This window comes from Oncorhynchus tshawytscha, linkage group LG09 (assembly GCF_018296145.1).
Source record: "Oncorhynchus tshawytscha isolate Ot180627B linkage group LG09, Otsh_v2.0, whole genome shotgun sequence".
Taxonomy (NCBI): domain Eukaryota; kingdom Metazoa; phylum Chordata; class Actinopteri; order Salmoniformes; family Salmonidae; genus Oncorhynchus; species Oncorhynchus tshawytscha.
Window position 1 is genome coordinate 37,653,400 of NC_056437.1, and position 19,816 is coordinate 37,673,215.

Here is a 19,816-nt window from a genome sequence, read left to right on the forward strand (position 1 = left end):
GTGCGTTAGCTGCTTTGTGGGAAAGATTGACTTGGATTGAATACAGTAGGCTGGATCTCTTGGTGTTATTTTGGTTCTGTGGAATATCTGACAAAATTCCATTGTAGCCTACTGCTCCCTTGGTATGTGATCCTTTATAATACTTTGTGTGAATTTGCAGTTAAGATCCATCATGACAGTGGTATTTCAAACAAGGTGGATGGATGTGAGACATGAACTTGAATGTTATTTCTCAAATGGTGACAGTGGAATTTCAAACAGTGTGCGTGTTGAGGTGAATGTCATGCTGTGCTCTGTCTGTGCTGCTGAGACCCAGGCCAGACCCAGGCCAGACCCAGGCTAGCTCAGGTATGTGTAAAGGTACGCCAGGCTCCTGACTCTCTGTAGGTGTTGTTTTCAGTCACGACTGACTCACACACCATGGCCAACACTTAAACTGTCAGCAAGGTGTGTGTGTGTGTGTGGCTGACATGACACACAGAGGTCAAAGCCAATGGGAACACTTACAGGGAGACCTATCTGAGGAACGACCGGAATGCCAGATTCCCTGAATCCACTGCGGCCAGCTCTGGCTACGGAATAAACTGTTTATCTGAAACCGTCAAGGAACTTACAGTTTGAGCGCCTGCAAACGATGGGAGAGGGGGTTGAAGGGACCATCTGGAAGTCATTATTCAGAGGGGAGGGTGATTAGTCCCTGTTGTGATACTGATTGTCTTTCTCATCATACTGTCCTATCGTGTGTGTGTGTGTGTGTGTGTGTGTACTCTTGTACGTGTGTCTGCAAGTGGATGTACGTGTCTTGGGTGTGTGTGTTTTGAGAAACCAAATCTGGCTTTATCAGCACTGATTGCTCTCGCTGTGTTAGAGGAAGGGAAGTGCATGTACGTGTGCATGTGTGGGGTATGGCTGCCAGGTCTGTAGGACCCATTTCTGTTGAGAGTTTGACTGTCTCTCCGGGATTTCAACCACTTCCGAACGCCTGTTGACAAAAAGCCTAGGGAAGAACATTTCAGCAGACTTTCTCTTTCAAAGTTGTTTTTACGAATACTTGAACTTGTTTTAGCTGTAACTGTCTCTCACCAATGTTCAGTAACTTCCCCGCGAAAGATTGCGTCCAGAGAATCACCCTCTGGTTCACACAGAGATGGGAGTTGTCTTGTTTTGTCAGGAGAAAGCTCAGATCCCCTTTCTCTCTCTATGTTCTGACCGAATCCTGAACATCCTCATATCCTGTGTTTGATTCCAGCCAAAGGCCAACACGCACGCACACACACACACACACACAGTTACTTCCCAAACCCCTGCACAGCCAGTCACACAGCTGTAGGGGGCAAGGCTCACTCTGGCTTGCGCTATCTGCTCACGGCCAAACCTGAGAGGGAGGAAACGACTTGACTGAAAGTGCCCCCCCCCCCCCACACACACACACACACACACACACACATTTCACATTCCCAAAACCCTCGCCCCTCCTCCTCCCCTGAGTGGCCCCTGCGGCCATGCGTGTGGGACCCCACCCCCATTATTGAGGCTGGTTGGTTGAGAGTGGCTCTTCCTGTTGCAGAGTGGCTGGGACTAAGCGACGTGGACCAGCGCCTCTACGTGTTGAAGCGCCTGGAGGAACTGGTGACGCTACAGGACCAGCAGGAGACCCCCACCGGACCCCCCAGAGACCACCATCTCGGTACCTGTCCTCCCCAGCATCCGCAGCATCATGAGCAGCAGAGCCCAGTGAGAGCGGTGCCAGAGGAGCCCAGTGAGAGCAGCCACACAGGTAGGTGACCAGAGGGAGCGAGTAGAATAAGTCTAGCGGGGGGTATAGAAGATGGCAGGGGTTACGAAATCACAGAGGGGGGGGTGTAGAGGAATAATTAACAAGCAGATTTTAAACGAGCCAGTACAGTAAGACTGAGTTTTGATTTCAAGCAACCCAACACAATTCATCTGGCACAGTAGTAGTTTTACCCTTTTCATGAATTTGATTGAGCTGAAGTAGACGATTCTGAATGCCAATGTTAGTTCATGAATTAGCATCAGTATAGTAGAGACTACTATGTGAAAGTAAAAGGAGTTAAGAAATGCCCCCGTCTGCTCGGTGTCCAGTCTAGTGTGCTGCCTGGCTGTCAGATTCCCTACATCCTCTGTATACAGGACGCAGGCAGCAGCCTTTTAAATAAATCACTGTGTCTCTCTGTGTCAAAAACCAATGCCTTCTCTCATGCCACTGCATCCTTCATTTCTCTCCCCGTTTATTTTCATTTGTTTGTGTTTTGTTTCTGTTCCATCCTCCATTTGTCCATTGTCCGTCCTGGTTGGTACTAGTTGGTTCTGAAGAGGGCGAGTCAGAAAAAGGAGAAGAGCAGCAGGAAATAGCAGTGGAAGTATGTCGGGGAGAGTATACTACCATTGTGACATTAATTTTTCTCTCTTTTCCTTCTTCGACTTGGAAGAGAGCCCCGCGGGCGGATGGCCCAAAGCTGACTTTCTTATATTTATTTATTTACCACAGATGTTTCGGAAAAAAGCTTCGTCCTCCTTGAGAATGAGAAGAATATCAGAAAGCAATAGATGTAATAATTTCACCTTCATTACTTTGTAGATGGTGCCTCTTTAACCACTAGAACTCTTAAATGGCATTCAAGGTCGTTAGTGGAAACCACTCCATAGAACCCAGTTTGGGAGGGAAAAAAACACAAAAAAACATGAAAGAAGTCTGAGTTTCTAAATAGCTCCTTAATCTAGTGAAGCCCTTAAAGCATAACACTTGCTTGTGGCTTTTTATTGGATGAAGTTAGAGTACATTTTAACTCTCCGGAAATGAGTGTGTTTGATTTAGACCTGCGTGTTAGCTAATTAACAGCTAACATGCCCTGGGTGGTTTCTACTTTATGACTTTTGAATGTTTTTTTTACTAAAACATGTTTGCCTTCCCCTACTGTATGATTGTCTAATGTCTACCAATCACAATGCCTAGCTTGGGATCAAAGACTTTTTCGATTTTCGAATCAACGGTTTTGCCTTCTGCAAATGATCTGCTGGGTAATGATAAAATGAGTCGGGAGTAATTAAAATGGGCACGATTCATTTGACGATAGTAGTGCTCACTGCATGTTGACAGTAAAAGTCTGATGTCCTGTCCTACACAAGGGGAGTGGGTTACAGTATACGCTCCTGGGTGGTCCTTAACGCTCTGACTCTGGGATTTAGGACCATGTAATCGGTTGGTTTGGGTGACCTTCAATTTGGCCTGACTATAAGTCAGTATTTCTGCTGACGATGGTGTTGTACAGTCATATGTTTAATTTGGCTCTAAATAACCTTGGAGACCGACATTTGTAAGCACCCGATTTGACCTTTTAAAACCCATAAAATACTTTCCAATGCTACTCATTTGTCAAAGTGAGTTTTGGTTTGATATGCTTTTTTTCTGGTTTGGGCTGAACTATCTCTTGAGTGGTTGTGGGGCGGTTCACATCTTCTCCAGTTTTCTCAGAGGATCGTGGTGGTTCAGTCCGTTTGTCGTTGTTTTCATCTCCATTCTGTTTCACCTTAACATCACTTATGTCTGGTGTTCAGTGTGCTCAGCTTTGGCCCTCATGAGTGTTGGGGGTGGTTGGTAAATGGCTTGTGTGTTCTCTGACTGCCTCTCCTCCTCTCGCTCACTCTCTCCACCTTTCACCCTTCTCTCCCCCATCTCCTCTCTCTCTGCTGTCACCAACTCCATCTCAACCCCTCTATTCAATCCCTTTTTGACTCATCGCCCTCCTCCCCTCACCCACCCTTCTCCATCCCAATCTCCCGTCTCTCAGGGAACATCGACCGCGGGCGCAGTTCGTCCTTCCATGAGGTGCGTGGTCTTCGGGAGGCTGAGATGAGGGCGGCGGCCGACGAGACGTCCAGCAGCAGCAGTGGCAGCAGCAACACCGTCCTGCAACGACTCCTCCAGGAGCAGATGCGCTATGATGAGGGACGCAACTACCAGCTGGCCATGCAGGAGCAGCAACGGCAGCGGCAGCAGCAGGAAGGAGGGGTGAGCGGAGGCTACCCGGGCCAGGGAGGCCCCAACGACGACCGGCACGACTCCATGGTGCCCCACATCGCACGGCAGGAGCCCCAGGGACAGGAGCTGCAGGCAGACAGTGGCATGGAGAAACTGGGCTCCCGCGGTGGGGGAAGTAGTGGAGTAGGAGGAATGAGTGGTGTTGGAGGAGGCAGCGGCCAGGGCCCCAACCCAGAGGACTTACCCACCTACGAGGAGGCCAAGGTGCAGTCGCAGTACTTTCGCGGCCACCCGCACCACCAGCTACATCAACAACAACAACAACAACAACAACAACAACAACAACAGTTGCCTCCGTCGGTGGGCGCAGCATTTTACGTGACGGCCGTAACCAACAATGGCAAGGTGCGTACGGAGGGGCGTCCCACGGTTCAGCGTCTGAGCAGCGGGGGAAAGGTGCACCAGGACGACGGGCTCAAGGACCTGAAGCAGGGCCACGTGCGCTCCCTCTCCGAGCGCCTCATGCAGCTCTCGCTGGCCACCAGCGGGGTCAAGGCCCACGCCCCTGTCACTAGTGCCCCTCTTTCCCCCCAGCTGCCCCCTCCGGGTCCGCCGGGGGACTACTACAAGCCCTCGGGCCAACACCGGGGCCCTCCACCTGACTACCCCTTCAAGAACATGGGCTCCTCTTCCAAACAGCTGCCGCAGCATCAGGAACAAGGTGGGCACTATTACCAGGACCATCGGCCAAGGGAGCAGGGCAGGAACGAGGTGCCACACGTCCGCTACCAGCCTCCGCCAGAGTACGGCTCCTTCAGGTGAGTAAGATTAACAGACCTCCCTCCGTTCTGACTCACTGGCTGTCTGACTGTCTGAAGGAACATCCTGCCTGTCTGAGCTACATTACTTTTACGATAGTATCAAACTTTTAATAGTGCCATGTTGTTGATGTGGCTACCAGTACTTAAGTAACAAAAACTGATAGTCTTGGTTAATTGAATGACACACACCTGGCTCAGCTGAGAAACACACTCCTAACATGACCCTAGAGAGACAGACTGCCCTGTGTCTGCTGGCTATTTATTTAAAGTCTCTTCTGGGGTGGCATCCAGAACTTCAACAAATTACATACCCACTGTGTCTTGAGCTTTTTTGGACAAGGCAACATGATTGAGAGCTTCTCCTCTAACATTCGAAGGGGTGATTTAGGCTTTTAGGGGTGATTGTGACTTAGGGTCATTGCCTACACACACACACTGCTAGAGGGTGACCTACTTGTCCTATCCATATATCATCCTTGACTGCCTGGCCGCCTGCCTGTCTGGCTGCCTGTCTGCCTCCCTGACTACCTGCCTGTCTGGCTGCCTCCCTATCTGGCTGCCTGTCTGCCTCCCTGACTACCTGCCTCTCTACCTGCCTGCCTGCCTACCTACATCCCTCCCTACCTGCCAGACGGTCTGTTTAGGTGAACAGGTTTCTTGATTAGCTGGAAAGCTGATGAGGAAGGCCTGTTGTTTCTCTCACACACACTGAGCCAGTTGTCGGGATAGAGGGGATAGACACATCCGGTTCTGCCTGTTTTCCCTCCTGCTTGATCATTTGTTTACCTGAAAGTAAATAATTGGCAAACCGCTATGAATACCGCAGCATTTTAATCATCAGCTGAAACCTGTGGCGACACGATCGTTCGCTCTCTGATGACATCTCATGTAGACAGGAATGTTTGCTTATTTCCAAAGTGGTTCACAATAGTTTTTAGGTCAGTTGAAAAAAAACTTGTTGGCTTCTGGCAGGTGAATCACCATAGTTTACATTAAACAGATAGTATCATTGTCTATGTTTTGCCTGGTTATATATTTATAAAACAAGCACTAAGATATAAGTTATGTTAATATCTATGGACTGTTAGTCAGCTGTGCTTGAGTGACCCAAAGACCCACATACAGTCAACAAACGAACATTCCATTAGTGATAACCTCTCTGATTGGCTGTCGTGTCCACAGGTCCAATAAGGAGAGCTCCGTCCACTCCCAGAGGTCTGTCCATCACCACAGCCCCACCTCCTCGGTCACCTCAGTGGGCTCTCTGTCCCGAGCCCAGTCCTCTACCCTCGGTAGTCTCCTCAGCGCCTCCCACCCCTCCCACGCGCACCCCCACCCCCAGGGGGACCCCTACGCCGCCATGGCTCCCCGAAGCCCCCAGGGCCCTGGATCACACCAGGGGGACCCATATTGTCCCGGGCCCATGCACCCTCCAATTCAGAGGGGCCACAGCTTCCCACACGACCCCTACGGCTCCACCTCCAGGATGCACCACCAGCAGCACCACCAATATCAACAACAGCAGCAACAACAACAACTCCAACACCAGCACCAACAGTACCACTCCCAGTCATCCCAGGGCCACCCTCCCCAGCACTACCCCCACCCCCAGGGGGACCCCTTCGCCATGATGTCCCGCGCCCAACAGATGGTGGACATGGTGTCAGAGGAGAACCGGCTGCTCAAGCAGGAGATGGAGGTGTGCTGCGAGAAGGTCACCAAGCTGCAGAAGGTAAAAGGGGGACAAATGTAGATCTGACATTTCTGAATGGGTATAAACAGTATGGTTATAGTTCCAACTTCTTCTGTCATATTGCATACACCAATCCTTTTGGATCAACACGTGCCTAAGGACTAGCCCCCCTTCTCTCCCTGGTCAGTTGGAGACAGAGATCACGCTGGTGTCGGAGGCCTATGAGAACCTGGCCAAGTCATCCACTAAGAGGGAGGCTCTGGAGAAAACCATGAGGAACAAGCTGGAGCTGGAGGTGCGCAGGCTGCACGACTTCAACAGGGACCTCAGAGGTGAGAGGCCATAAACAGCTGGAATATCCAAGGCATGCATAGTTTCATGTTCAAAGGATACCTGTTCATGGATTTATGGCAGTAGATTAAACCTATTCCATGCATTACTTTTTGTGAGCAAAAAGTGTGTCCTTTCTGCATTGGATTTAGATTACTTCAGTTTAGCCTGCATATTTGTTCAGTAATGTATTTATTCATATTCAGAAGCCAGGCTAGATTTGCATTGATTCCATTGTTACGTTTGATTTAACTGGATTTTCTGAGGACTTGGAGATATCCAGCTTCCACCAATTCCATCTGGTCTTATTTATAAGCATTTGACTAGAGTGCTGTGATGTTGTTGAAACTGGTGTTGTTCATAATGTCACTATTGTGCATTGACTAGGGCTGTCGCGGTGACCGTATTATCGCCATACCTGGAGTCATAAGTCATGACCACAGTAAAATTCCACATGACTGTTGAGACACAGGAATCTCATTTTATGCACTCTGGACATGCTTTGGTAGTACCCAACTGTCTAACTACCATAAATGTCCTAATGGCCTGTTACTCAGAGATCTATTGTCCCTCTAACATCAATGTGAATCACAGCAGACACCTATCATCAAAACAGTACGTGCTTTTAAAACTCACCTCACTGTGATTGATCCATTTGAAGAAAGAAGTTCAACAACAGGTTGAAACTGAGTGGAAAACATGGTCGCTGTGGATGTTGTTTCAAAGCTTAACACAAATCAAATGGACAGCACTTTATACGGTGATGATTAATTCAAAACACCCATACGCATAGGCCTATATATGAGTCCAAGCCTGAAAAAGAGTTCAATTAGACTGTGCCGTTATACAATACATAGCCTACCGCTTATTACTCATGGCGGAAATCACAAAAAAAAACTGATTTAAGATGTCTTTGGTACATAATTGTTCTAGCCTATACTCAAATTCAACTAATTCTAGTCATGGCCTTCGAGTGTGGTTATTATGCATACTGGGTGGACTGGTTACTTTATGCTACACTCCAACCTTTTTATCCATGAGTCTGGAAGAGAACATATAGACCTAGACGATGCTGTTGGTTCATTGACTATTTTTTTATTTAACCTTTATTTAACTAGGCAAGTCAGTTAAGAACAAATGATTATTTACAATGACAGCCTATGAACAGTGGGTTAACTGCCTTGTTCAGGGGCAGAACGACAGATTTTTACCTTGTCAGCTCGGGGATTCAATCTAGCAACCTTTCGGTAACTGGCCCAACGCTCTAACCACTAGGCTACCTGCCGCCCCTGTACAGGGCGGCTTACAGACTTAACCTACAATTATATTGAATTTGTATTTGATTTTGAATAGCCTAGTAGTGGGGCATTTTTTATATGTTTATAATAAATAGGCTGACACATTACCTTTAGCTACAGAATATCTCACCAGCATGCATTTCCATCTCCTCCTCTCTCTCCTTCAGTCCTTTCTCCAGCACGCAGAGAGAGGGGCTGTCAACAGTTTAATGAAATATGTTTTGTTATAAAAACATGTTACTATCAATGTTCCCGAACAGATTTAACTTGGCTTCCCAAATTAGACAGTGTGTAGTTACAGGCATACTGTTGGAGAGCCCATGGTATACAGAGTTTTCCCCCCTCCCACTGTTCCCTCCCATTTGATTATGGGCCATTCTAAATCATTTAAAATCATTTTCAAGACAAGTTTAAATTGAGTTTAAATTGAGAATAGTCTGATGGGTGAAAATATGATAATTTGAATAAGAGAACAGCATTTGCACCCAGAGGCAAGAAACAGAGTGCAAGCTTTTTATGGTCGCATCATGCTGCCCATATATGTGTTGATTTCTAAGACATTCACAACTAAAGTTGCCAAATAACTCAATCTAGCATATAGGATGTGTTTCAAATGATCACTTTTACGCTCAACATAGTCACCTCACATGCGCATTCGCTCTGTAATGGGAAAATATGCTTTCTATTATATTCTTTTTACTATGAAATCATGTAATATAAATAATGGCACAGGATTTAGTGTCTTTGGGAGGTATTCCAGACCCCTTTTACTTTTTCCATATTTTGTTACGTTACAGCCTTAAATCTAAAATGTATGAAATCATGTTTCTCATGGTCTGAGAGTCTTAAGGTGCCTTTCGGCAAACTCCAAACAGGCTGTCATGTGCCTTTTACTGAGGAGTGGCTTCCTTTTGGCCACTACCATAAAGGCCTGATTGGTGGAGTGCTGCAGAGAAGGTTGTCTTTCTGGAAGATTCTCCCATCTCCACAGAGGAACTCTGGAGCTCTGTCAGAGTGACCATCAGGTTTTTGGCCGTACTCCCCTGACTGCTCAATTTGGCGGCCAGCTTATTAAATGTATTTATTTGACTTTTTTAAATGTTCAAAAGGCACATCAGCGGCTTGTATGTGTGGAGGCCTGGAGATGCTAAATGTGTTTATATTCATTAACAGGCCATTACCGTGGGACCGGCAGACTTTTCCATGACAATAACTGGCTGACACATTTTCATGACCGGCACAGCCCTAGTATTGACTTTGGCACAGTGGAAAAGTACTGAGCAAACGTAAAAGAGCAATCAATTGGTCGATCTGTCAATGAATCAATATGATCAATAAATTGGATATGTTAGTGTTTACAGGCAGTCCAAAGTCTCAACTTCATATCTTTACTATAAAGCAGACCATAGACACTTAGCACTCCAATCCTCACACTCTGTTTCTGTAGGAATTTCTGAGCTGAAGCCGAGTGGGTGGGGGCAGTTTCATGTCTCTAGTCTCTACTTCACTGGGCTCTTCAGTCCTGCAGAGGAAAGAAAAACCTCCATTCATGGCTCCCTGCCCAGACCGGGTCCATGGGGAGATTCCAAGCTTTTACAACAAATCACATATAACTTTTTTTGGGGGTCTTTCCTTCCTCTACTTTTCCCCCCTATTGTATTGGCAGCCGTACACATGTGAAATGGATCTTGCTCCACGTTTGGGGGTTTAGGCTAAACGTATACCTCAGTCGTTGTTGTGTTTCGAGAAACACGGAATAGAAATGGAACAACTGAATATTTGTTTCTGGAATGTTCTCTGTATGTTTCATGACCCAGCCTAGTTGACTTAACACTCAACAAAATATTATTTTAAAGATGCAAAATGCAGATATCGCTCCGCCATTTCCTGGTTGCTAAAATTCTAATAGTTCGCCTTATTTCAGTTAGTGACAAAACAAGCCATATAGTGTAGAGAATCACTGTACCATCTAAACCACTGTGAAATATCTGTTCAATAATCCAAAATATTGTATTTTCGGCTGTTTGAAGATGGTGTACAAAACCGAAAGTAAAAGAAGCACAAACTAAACTTAAGCACGGAAAGCATAGAAATAGCGCACATACAACAGATCTTCCGCTTCTTAGACCTGCTTTCAATGAGTATGACAGATCTATAACTCACATTTCTGTGTGCATTTGGTCGTGTCACCCGAAACATTTGGCCCAGAAATAATGGTGTGTTTTGTTTCAGGACAATGTTCTCCTGACTCACTTCTTACCGTACATTTCAGTTCTTTCTTACTTTTTGGTTGTAGTTTACCTACAATAAGTAATTGTATTTACATGGGATGGTGGGGTAGGGAGGGTTAGGAGGTTGAAGAGTTGTGGGACCGGAGTGGGTATCAAGAGGACACTAAATAATACTTGGTGCCTGTTGTACTGATTCTGATATATATTTAATATGTGATGAATGTTTTTAAAATACAAATAAATAATCCTCCAAAGAGAATGATGACCTCCACCTCCTCTGCGGAGAAATGTGCGCATATAAAGTGATTTTATTTTTGCTTGCTCCATTTTGCCGAGCAACCGGGTCCCAAGGCGTTTAATGTGAGTGGAACGAAGGCTGGGATCTTAAGAACTTAGATCCGTTCCACATTGATTCCGGGCCTATTAAATTCTCTTCAGGGGATTATGAATTCCCTCCACCTCCATATTCCCTTAATTCCATGGGCTGTACGGCTACATTTACACAATCACAGAGCCGTGTGTTGAAAGTCTGTTTGAGCTGTTTAATAGCACCAAAATCCCCCTACCCACCACGCATATCCTGCATATTAACTAGAGTCTGGTTACATGGAATGTGCAACTCTGCAAAGAGTTTAAGAGTGTTTTCTTTAAGGAGCTTTATCCCCGTTTTGACCAGGTTGTTGCCATATTATGATCTAATTCCTGCAAATATTTGATTTACAAAAATAAGAGCATATTTATGTAAGCGTGTGCGCACGCACAAGTGTATGTGTTCACATGTGTGTCTCTTTGGCCACTAGGCCCTCGGGCTGGCTCGGACCTGACTTTGGTAATGCCATTCTCTGTTGCAGAGCGTATGGATACTGCCAACAAGCAGCTAGCTGCTAAGGAGTGGGAGGGAACGGAAGACAACCGAAAGACCATCTCTCAGCTACTCACCCAGAGTGAGCAAATCACTCACACTATCAGGGAACGCCAGGCTAGACCAAGCCTCTCTGACATTCTACATCCACTCTGAACATACCTCTGTGTGGCCTCATCAGTTAGAAAAAGAACCAGGCAAAGGGTCTGGGGTTCATGTACTGCAAAAACACTACTTATTCACTACAAGTTGCATACTTTTAACAAAATGACACACACACACACAAAACACTGTTTAAGATGTTTAGTTAATATGGAGAATGCCATTTAAAAAAGTCACCTCATGACAGAACTATTTTTAGTAAATGGAAGGAAGATCAATTTTTTTAAAGGGCTAGACCTCAGTGTGTTGTTTGTCTCCCAGACAAAGAGACGGTGCGTGAGAAGGAGAAGCTGGAGATAGAGCTGAACTCACTGCACTCCTCCACGGACGACCAGAGACGACACATTGAGATCAGGGACCAGGCTCTCAACAACGCCCAGGCCAAAGTAGTCAAACTGGAGGAGGAGGTGAGGATCTGACTGTCATATGCTGTGTTTACACAGGCAATCCAATTCTGATTTGTTGCACAATTATTGCGCAAAAGAGCTGATCTGATTGGTCAAAAGACCAATTATATTTGAAAAAGATCCAAATTAGGCTGCCTGTTTAAACACAGCCATGATGTTCTCACTGTTGTTTCATGAATAGGTGATATCAGAAATGTCTTGGATACTTGAATACTTCCTGGCATTAGTTCAGTTGATTGAATGAGGGTATATTTATGCCCCCTGGTGGACAAGGCATGAGTTTCTGTTGAGTGTAAAATAATCTAGCTACAATATGTTCTAGAGGTCGACCGATTATGATTTTTCAACGCCGATACCGATTATTGGAGGACCCAAAAAAGCTGATACCGATTAATCAGCCGATTTTTTTTTTTTTTTTTTTTTTTTTTTTTTTTTTTTTTTTTTTTTTTTAAAAAAAAAAAAATACAGAACCGTTCCGTATTTTATTGAACAGGTGGCAACCTTAAGTCTAAATATTGCTGTTACATTGCACAACCTTCAATGTTATGTCATAATAATGGCAAATTCTGGCAAATTAGTTCGCAACGAGCCATGCGGCCCGAACTGTTGCATAGTTAATATTGCCTGCTAACATTAATTTATTTTAACTAAATATGCAGGTTTAAAATATATACTTCTGTGTATTGGTTTTAAGGTATTGATGTTTATGGTTAGGTACATTCGTGCAACGATTGTTCTTTTGTTAAATTATCACCCATTTGGCGAAGTAGGCTGTGATTCGATGATTGATTGTTTTTTATAAGATAAGTTTAATGCTAGCCAGCAACTTACCTTGGCTCCTTGCTGCAATCGCGTAACAGGTGATCAGCCTGCCACGCAGTTGCCTTGTGGAATGCAATGTAATCAGCCATAATCGGCATACAAAAATGCAGATTACCGATTGTTATGAAAACTTGAAATTGGTCCTAATTAATCGTCCATGCCGATTAATCGGTCAACCTCTAGTATGTTCCCTGTCGTTGTGTCACCATTAAGCTGGATAGCCTGAGAATATCAGTATTGAACCACAGTGTCATCCATCCTATCACCTGGTATTGATGACGTCATTGGCTAAAGATGGTGTCTGGTATGTGTTGAGTTGTGATTCATGGGGTTGGTTTGGACTGTTTAAAAGATAAGACAAACGACTGCAAAATGGGTTGTTTATATTTACTCAAAACATCATTCATGGCCCAGCCTCCGAGAGGAAGGGTCCAAAAGACTGGCCTCTGTGGACCTGGACAAAACTCTCATGTGGAGCTGCTCCGAGCTTTGATACCCCTGGCTGGTTGGTTCTGTTGGTTGGCTGGTAATATGTCTGAAATAGCCCAGAAGGCTAGTTAGCCAGTTGGGGCAGAGCGAAGCAGGAAACCTGGACCTGGAGTGTCCTAAAAAGCACAGGGCTGATCCACTTCTGCCCGGCACCGCCACAAACTCACGCTTGTTTCCTTGAACAAAGGCTGTTGAGTTGGAGTTTTATATCTGCCATGAAAAAGCTCTGAACAGTGCCAGATTCTTGGCCTGCTTTCTCTGTTTCTCTGTCAGTGTGGGAACTCTGTATATGCTCCTCTATTTGTCCCTCTCTTTCTCTCTTTTCCTCTTATTTCTTTAAAAAGAGTGTCCCTGAGCTAAATCAGTCCATTGAGTAGAACCAATTACAGCTCCTGCTGCAGTTCAAAGGGACATTGAAACATGGGTATTGTGGATACAGACTGCATTATCTTGGATTGGGGGGTTGGAGTTGGGGCGCTGGGTGGGGGATGTTTGGAGGAAGTCGGGGCATAGGTGAAACAAAGTCTCACCTGTTTCCCTGTTTCCTACATAGCCGTATTTCAACTCCTTCATTCCTTAGATGAGAGCAATTATATTGTGGTGCAAACAAAGGAAACCATTGCTTTCACCAACCCAGTCAGAAGGGGAGTGAACAAGTCGGGTTAAAAAGCGAGGAGCAGGTTCCTGGAATGGAATGCACCCCCCCCCCACTTCCTGTCTACTTCCGGTCTGTGCCCTGACCACATCCTGTCTGTATGTTTTGTCTCCCTGGCTGCAGTTGAAGAAGAAGCAGGTATATGTGGAGAAGGTGGAGCGCATGCAGCAGGCCCTGGCCCAGCTCCAGGCTGCCTGTGAGAAGAGAGAGCAGCTGGAGCACCGCTTACGCACGCGGCTGGAGCGGGAGCTGGAGTCACTACGCATGCAGCAGGTGAGAGAAGCACACACACTCAGACACACATGGTGTGTTAACCTACTTGACTGAATTCCCGGGGCCCCGTGAAAATCTCATTTGCATTTCAAAAAATCCCCAGCAAAATCCGTGTAAGATAGAAATATATATATATATTTTTTCAATCCACAACATCTCACGAAAACGTCTGTAGCGTCTGAACAGTTTGGGCTATGTACTAATATGACCCCTCTAAGGTGAGCCTTTCACGAACACGTTCATGTCGGTTGTTTTGCTCTAGAACGCCCACAAGCCTCACAACACTCACCTGAAGGCAGCCTGGGACCAGTTTACAAAATGAATGGAAGTACAGTACCAGTGAAATGTTTGGACACACCTACTCATTCAAGGGTTTTTCTTTGTTTTTTAACATTTAATATATTTAAATATAATAAGCTACATTGTAGAATAATAGTGAATACATCAAATAACACGTGTACTAAATAGGGCTATCTTCTGTATACCGCCCATACCTTGTCACAACACAACTGATTGGCTCAAATGCATTAAGAAGGAAAGAAATTCCACAAATGTACTTTTAACAAGGCACACCTGTCAATTGAAATGCCTTCCAGGTGACTGACAAACTCATGGAGCTGGTTGAGAGAATGCCAAGAGTGTGCAAAGCTGTCTTCAAGGCAAAGGGTGGCTACTTTGAAGAATCTCAAATATAAAATATACAGTGCCTTGCGAAAGTATTCGGCCCCCTTGAACTTTGCGACCTTTTGCCACATTTCAGGCTTCAAACATAAAGATATAAAACTGTATTTTTTTGTGAAGAATCAACAACAAGTGGGACACAATCATGAAGTGGAACGACATTTATTGGATATTTCAAACTTTTTTAACAAATCAAAAACTGAAAAATTGGGCGTGCAAAATTATTCAGCCCCTTTACTTTCAGTGCAGCAAACTCTCTCCAGAAGTTCAGTGAGGATCTCTGAATGATCCAATGTTGACCTAAATGACTAATGATGATAAATACAATCCACCTGTGTGTAATCAAGTCTCTGTATAAATGCACCTGCACTGTGATAGTCTCAGAGGTCCGTTAAAAGTGCAGAGAGCATCATGAAGAACAAGGAACACACCAGGCAGGTCCGAGATACGGTTGTGAAGAAGTTTAAAGCCGGATTTGGATACAAAAAGATTTTCCAAGCTTTAAACATCCCAAGGAGCACTGTGCAAGTGATAATATTGAAATGGAAGGTGTATCAGACCACTGCAAATCTACCAAGACCTGGCCGTCCCTCTAAACTTTCAGCTCATACAAGGAGAAGACTGATCAGAGATGCAGCCAAGAGGCCCATGATCACTCTGGATGAACTGCAGAGATCTACAGCTGAGGTGGGAGACTCTGTCCATAGGACAACAATCAGTCGTATATTGCACAAATCTGGCCTTTATGGAAGAGTGGCAAGAAGAAAGCCATTTCTTAAAGATATCCATAAAAAGTGTCATTTAAAGTTTGCCACAAGCCACCTGGGAGACACACCAAACATGTGGAAGAAGGTGCTCTGGTCAGATGAAACCAAAATTGAACTTTTTGGCAACAATGCAAAACGTTATGTTTGGCGTAAAAGCAACACAGCTCATCACACTGAACACACCATCCCCACTGTCAAACATGGTGGTGGCAGCATCATGGTTTGGGCCTGCTTTTCTTCAGCAGGGACAGGGAAGATGGTTCAAATTGATGGGAAGATGGATGGAGCCAAATACAGGACCATTCTGGAAGAAAACCTGATGGAGTCTGCAAAAGACCTGAGACTGGGACGGAGATTTGTCTTCCAACAAGACAATGATCCAAAACATAAAGCAAAATCTACAATGGAATGGTTCAAAAATAAACATATCCAGGTGTTAGAATGGCCAAGTCAAAGTCCAGACCTGAATCCAATCGAGAATCTGTGGAAAGAACTGAAAACTGCTGTTCACAAATGCTCTCCATCCAACCTCACTGAGCTCGAGCTGTTTTGCAAGGAGGAATGGGAAAAAATGTCAGTCTCTCGATGTGCAAAACTGATAGAGACATACCCCAAGCGACTTATAGCTGTAATCGCAGCAAAAGGTGGCGCTACAAAGTATTAACTTAAGGGGGCTGAATAATTTTGCACGCCCAATTTTTCAGTTTTTGATTTGTTAAAAAAGTTTGAAATATCCAATCAATGTCGTTCCACTTCATGATTGTGTCCCACTTGTTGTTGATTCTTCACAAAAAATACAGTTTTATATCTTTGTTTGAAGCCTGAAATGTGGCAAAAGGTCGCAAAGTTCAAGGGGGCCGAATACTTTCGCAAGGCACTGTATTTTGATTTGTTTAACACTTTTTTTTTTTTTGGTTACTACGAGATTCCAATATGTGTTATTTCAGTGTTGATGTCTTCACTATTATTCTACTAGAAAATAGTAAAAATAAAGAGAAACCCTAGAATGAGTAGGGTGTGTCCAAAGTTTAGACTGATATTATATATGTGGAAGTAGTTTAGTAGCTTAAAAAAAGGGGTTAAATACGTGTCAAAAAGAAGTTTCCTGATCATTCTCATATCTCTGATAGGACAGACACTTCAAAACAAACGTCCTTTCGAACCCCTCTAGAGCAGGGTTTCCCAAAGTCGGTCCTGGGAAACCTGGGGCCACGTTTGAGTTTTTTTCCGTAGCACTACACAGCTGATTAAAATGATCAAAGCTTGATGATGAGTTGGTTATTTGAATCAGCTGTGTAGTGCTAGGACAAAAAAACTAAACGTACACTCGGGGAGGGGGTGGGGGCATAGAAACGCATTGAATAACAGATTCATACATGGATAAACAGTGTTAAAGACACTGAGACGCATGCTGATGTTTATTGTCATGAGTCTGATCCTGAAGGTAGAACTGAGCGATTTCCTCTTAAGCCAGCTGCAAAGTCAAAATTGGCTATATTGTAAAGAAAAATGAGCTTTTTGGTCTTGATTTAAGGTTAGTGTTAAGCATTAGGGTTAGCAGTGTGGTTCGAGTTAGCTTTAAATCAGATGTTATGACTTTGTGGCTGTGCCAGCTAGTGACCACTCCACAGAACGGCCTCCAGAAATAGATTCATGATGAAAAACACTAACCTGCCTATGAGACGGTGCAGCATCTCAGCTGCATTCAGCGTCAGCGGGGTGACCTGACCCAGAATTCCAGGCTCTCTCTCTCCCAGTCCCAACAGAGATGATCTATTCCTTAAATCCCATTCTCTCTCTCTGTGTGTCCGAGCAGAGCCAAGCGGGGCACCACATAATGTTTTCTCATTAATAGAGCGCAGCCAGGTCCTCAAGGATGCTGAGAATGTGGGGGAAAGGTTGTAGATGACAGAACACCGGAGGGGAAGGGAGAGAAGTAGGAGAGAGGAAGAGAGCGATGTACAGAACCAGTCAAAAACCCTTGAATGACTAGGTGTGTCCAAACTTTTCACTGGTACTGTATATTCCATTAGAGCCTTTGGGAGCAGACAGATTGTCTGGTCTACAGAGACTACAGACATACTTGGAGCCTTGCCTCTCTACCAGCCAGTGTTGCCAAATTGTGTGTATTGCTAATACAAATGTGAATGTGACTTGATTGCTCACTTGGATGGCGGTCGAGCTCTTGGAACAATTATGTTCACTGACGGCCACACCTCCCACCCCCATTGTCTTCCTTCCTGCCCTCCACCCATCCAGAGACAAGGCGGCTCCCAGAGCAGCAGCAGTGGTCAGGAGTACAACGCCACAGCTCTGATGGAGCACCTGAGGGAGAAGGAGGAGAGGATCCTGGCCCTGGAGGCAGACATGACCAAGTGGGAGCAGAAGTACCTGGAGGAGAGCGTCATGAGGCAGTTTGCCTTAGACGCCGCCGCCTCCGTCGCCACCCAGAGGGACACGTCGTCGTCAGTGATAAGCCACTCCGCCAGCAGCAGCTATGAGCAGCAGCTGTCAGTGGAGGCTCGTATCCAGAAGGAGGAGGAGGAGATCCTGCTGGCCAACCGCCGCTGTCTTGACATGGAAAGCAGGTAGATAGTTGTGTGTTTGAGACACATCCACAGGTCTATTCAGATCAACTGATCTTCAAAATGCTTGGAGAGGCATTAAACCTATCAATGTCATATAATAATCATGTTCTGTACAGTGCACTATACAGATACGATCCTTAACAGCTTAACACAACCACTTACCCTAGATCCTAGAATTTCAGTGCAACCGTGACCCCAGTCAAATCCAGTCTATAACTCCCATTGTTCTCACTGATCATACAGAACACAATCACATTCAAATATGAATGCAGTCTGCACTTTGCAGGATGTTGTACTTCCTTTTATTTGAAGAACTATACTCATGTCCCGTCCCACAGGATCAAGAACCTGCACGCCCAGATCATTGAGAAGGATGCCATGATCAAAGTGCTCCACCAGCGTTCCAGGAAGGATCCCAACAAGGACCGGGATGCCGCGGCCACCATGCGACCCTCCAAGTCTCTGATGTCCATCGCCAACACGGGCGGCTCGGGCCTGCTCTCACACAGCTTGGGCCTCAGCAGCTCCCCCATCACAGAAGAGCGCAAGGACAGCAGCTGGAAGGGCAGCCTGGGTAAGAATTCTATTGGTTTTAATGGGGTTTGGTTGTGTTATGTGCCACATGATAAAGGCTATTTGAGTTTTCCCTTGTTATATTTGATGGATTCATTTGAATTGGGTGGGTTAGATACTGGAACTGCAGACATAGGGAGGGCACTACTTTTGACTAGACTCGAACTCTTGTGAAAAGTAGTGAACTATAAGGGTGTCATTTCAGATGCAGGGTAGAGGCACAAAAGCCGGAAGTCTGGTTAGGAGGAAGAGGGCAGGGAGGGTACAGGAAGTTGATTCGCAGGCCCCTGAGATGTGTGCGCCAGAGCGTGATGACGGAGAGACAAAGGGGTGTGGAGGGTATCATTGACATGAATGGTCTTCAGCTGTGGGTTTTTATGTAACTTAGATTTCAATAGTAACATTGCATGAGTAATAGCCTGCTGGTGATGGAGGAGGGTGGGAAGTTTAATATTATCAATGGTGCTGTGCTTGCTGGTACAGGCTGATTTGAATCTTGCTTAATTGTTGTGTGAATGCTTGAATGTCTGTTACTATTGACTATTTTATCTTACTTCAACTTGCTTCCATGTGCATTAATAAACAAGTTGTCATGGGTAACCCAGCACCACCACATGCCTAACAGGTCTTCTCTGTTCCCTCCCCTCAGGAGTTCTGTTGGGTCCAGAGTACCGTACCGATTCTCTGAGGACAGAGTCCATCTCGTCATCTCCCTCCCCGGTCCTGCCCCTGACAGCAGGCCACTCTAAGACGGGCAGCAGGGACAGCTGCACCCAGACAGACAAGGGCCAGAACCAGGAAGCTAGCAGCAAGCCTAGCACCCCAGCCCTGCAGAGCACGACCCTGCCTAGCCGCCTCTCCAGCCCCAGCCCCGTCTACATACCTGACCGCATCGCAGGTACAGTAGGACAGTGCAATCGACATTAGTGTTGTCCACCATGGACACAAGGCCAGCAGTTTGTCCTGACCACAGGTCCTAATTATATGCTTTAACTAGGGTCCAGAGTTTTTTCAGACCCAGTTAATATGAAGTATTTGAGTGTTCGCTGCCTGCAATTTGAGAAATAGAAACTTTCAATTAGTCTAGACGTGACCAACGAGGATGCTTCTGCAATGTGCAGTGCCAACATAGCAGAATGGCAAACAACGCTTGTGATTGTC

General features: G+C 45.5%; 1 protein-coding gene across 6 annotated transcripts in view; it reads left to right on the plus strand.

Annotated features, from left to right (window-relative positions):
• The window catches only part of amot (angiomotin), a 49,981-nt gene that overhangs the window by 27,257 nt on the left and 2,908 nt on the right, over positions 1–19,816 (plus strand). For 3 of the 6 annotated variants that reach the window (XM_042326853.1, XM_042326854.1, XM_042326856.1), the window contains 10 exons: positions 1,568–1,777; positions 3,813–4,821; positions 6,007–6,556; positions 6,705–6,849; positions 11,228–11,320; positions 11,662–11,807; positions 13,897–14,046; positions 17,754–18,082; positions 18,421–18,656; positions 19,305–19,553. In XM_042326853.1, the coding sequence (XP_042182787.1) occupies positions 1,568–1,777; positions 3,813–4,821; positions 6,007–6,556; positions 6,705–6,849; positions 11,228–11,320; positions 11,662–11,807; positions 13,897–14,046; positions 17,754–18,082; positions 18,421–18,656; positions 19,305–19,553 (3,117 nt within the window). Of the gene's footprint in view, positions 123–1,567; positions 1,778–2,325; positions 2,385–2,512; positions 2,574–3,812; positions 4,822–6,006; positions 6,557–6,704; positions 6,850–11,227; positions 11,321–11,661; positions 11,808–13,896; positions 14,047–17,753; positions 18,083–18,420; positions 18,657–19,304; positions 19,554–19,816 lie in introns of all 6 variants that reach the window. The other 3 variants (XM_042326851.1, XM_042326852.1, XM_042326855.1) reach the window with 2 other exon arrangements.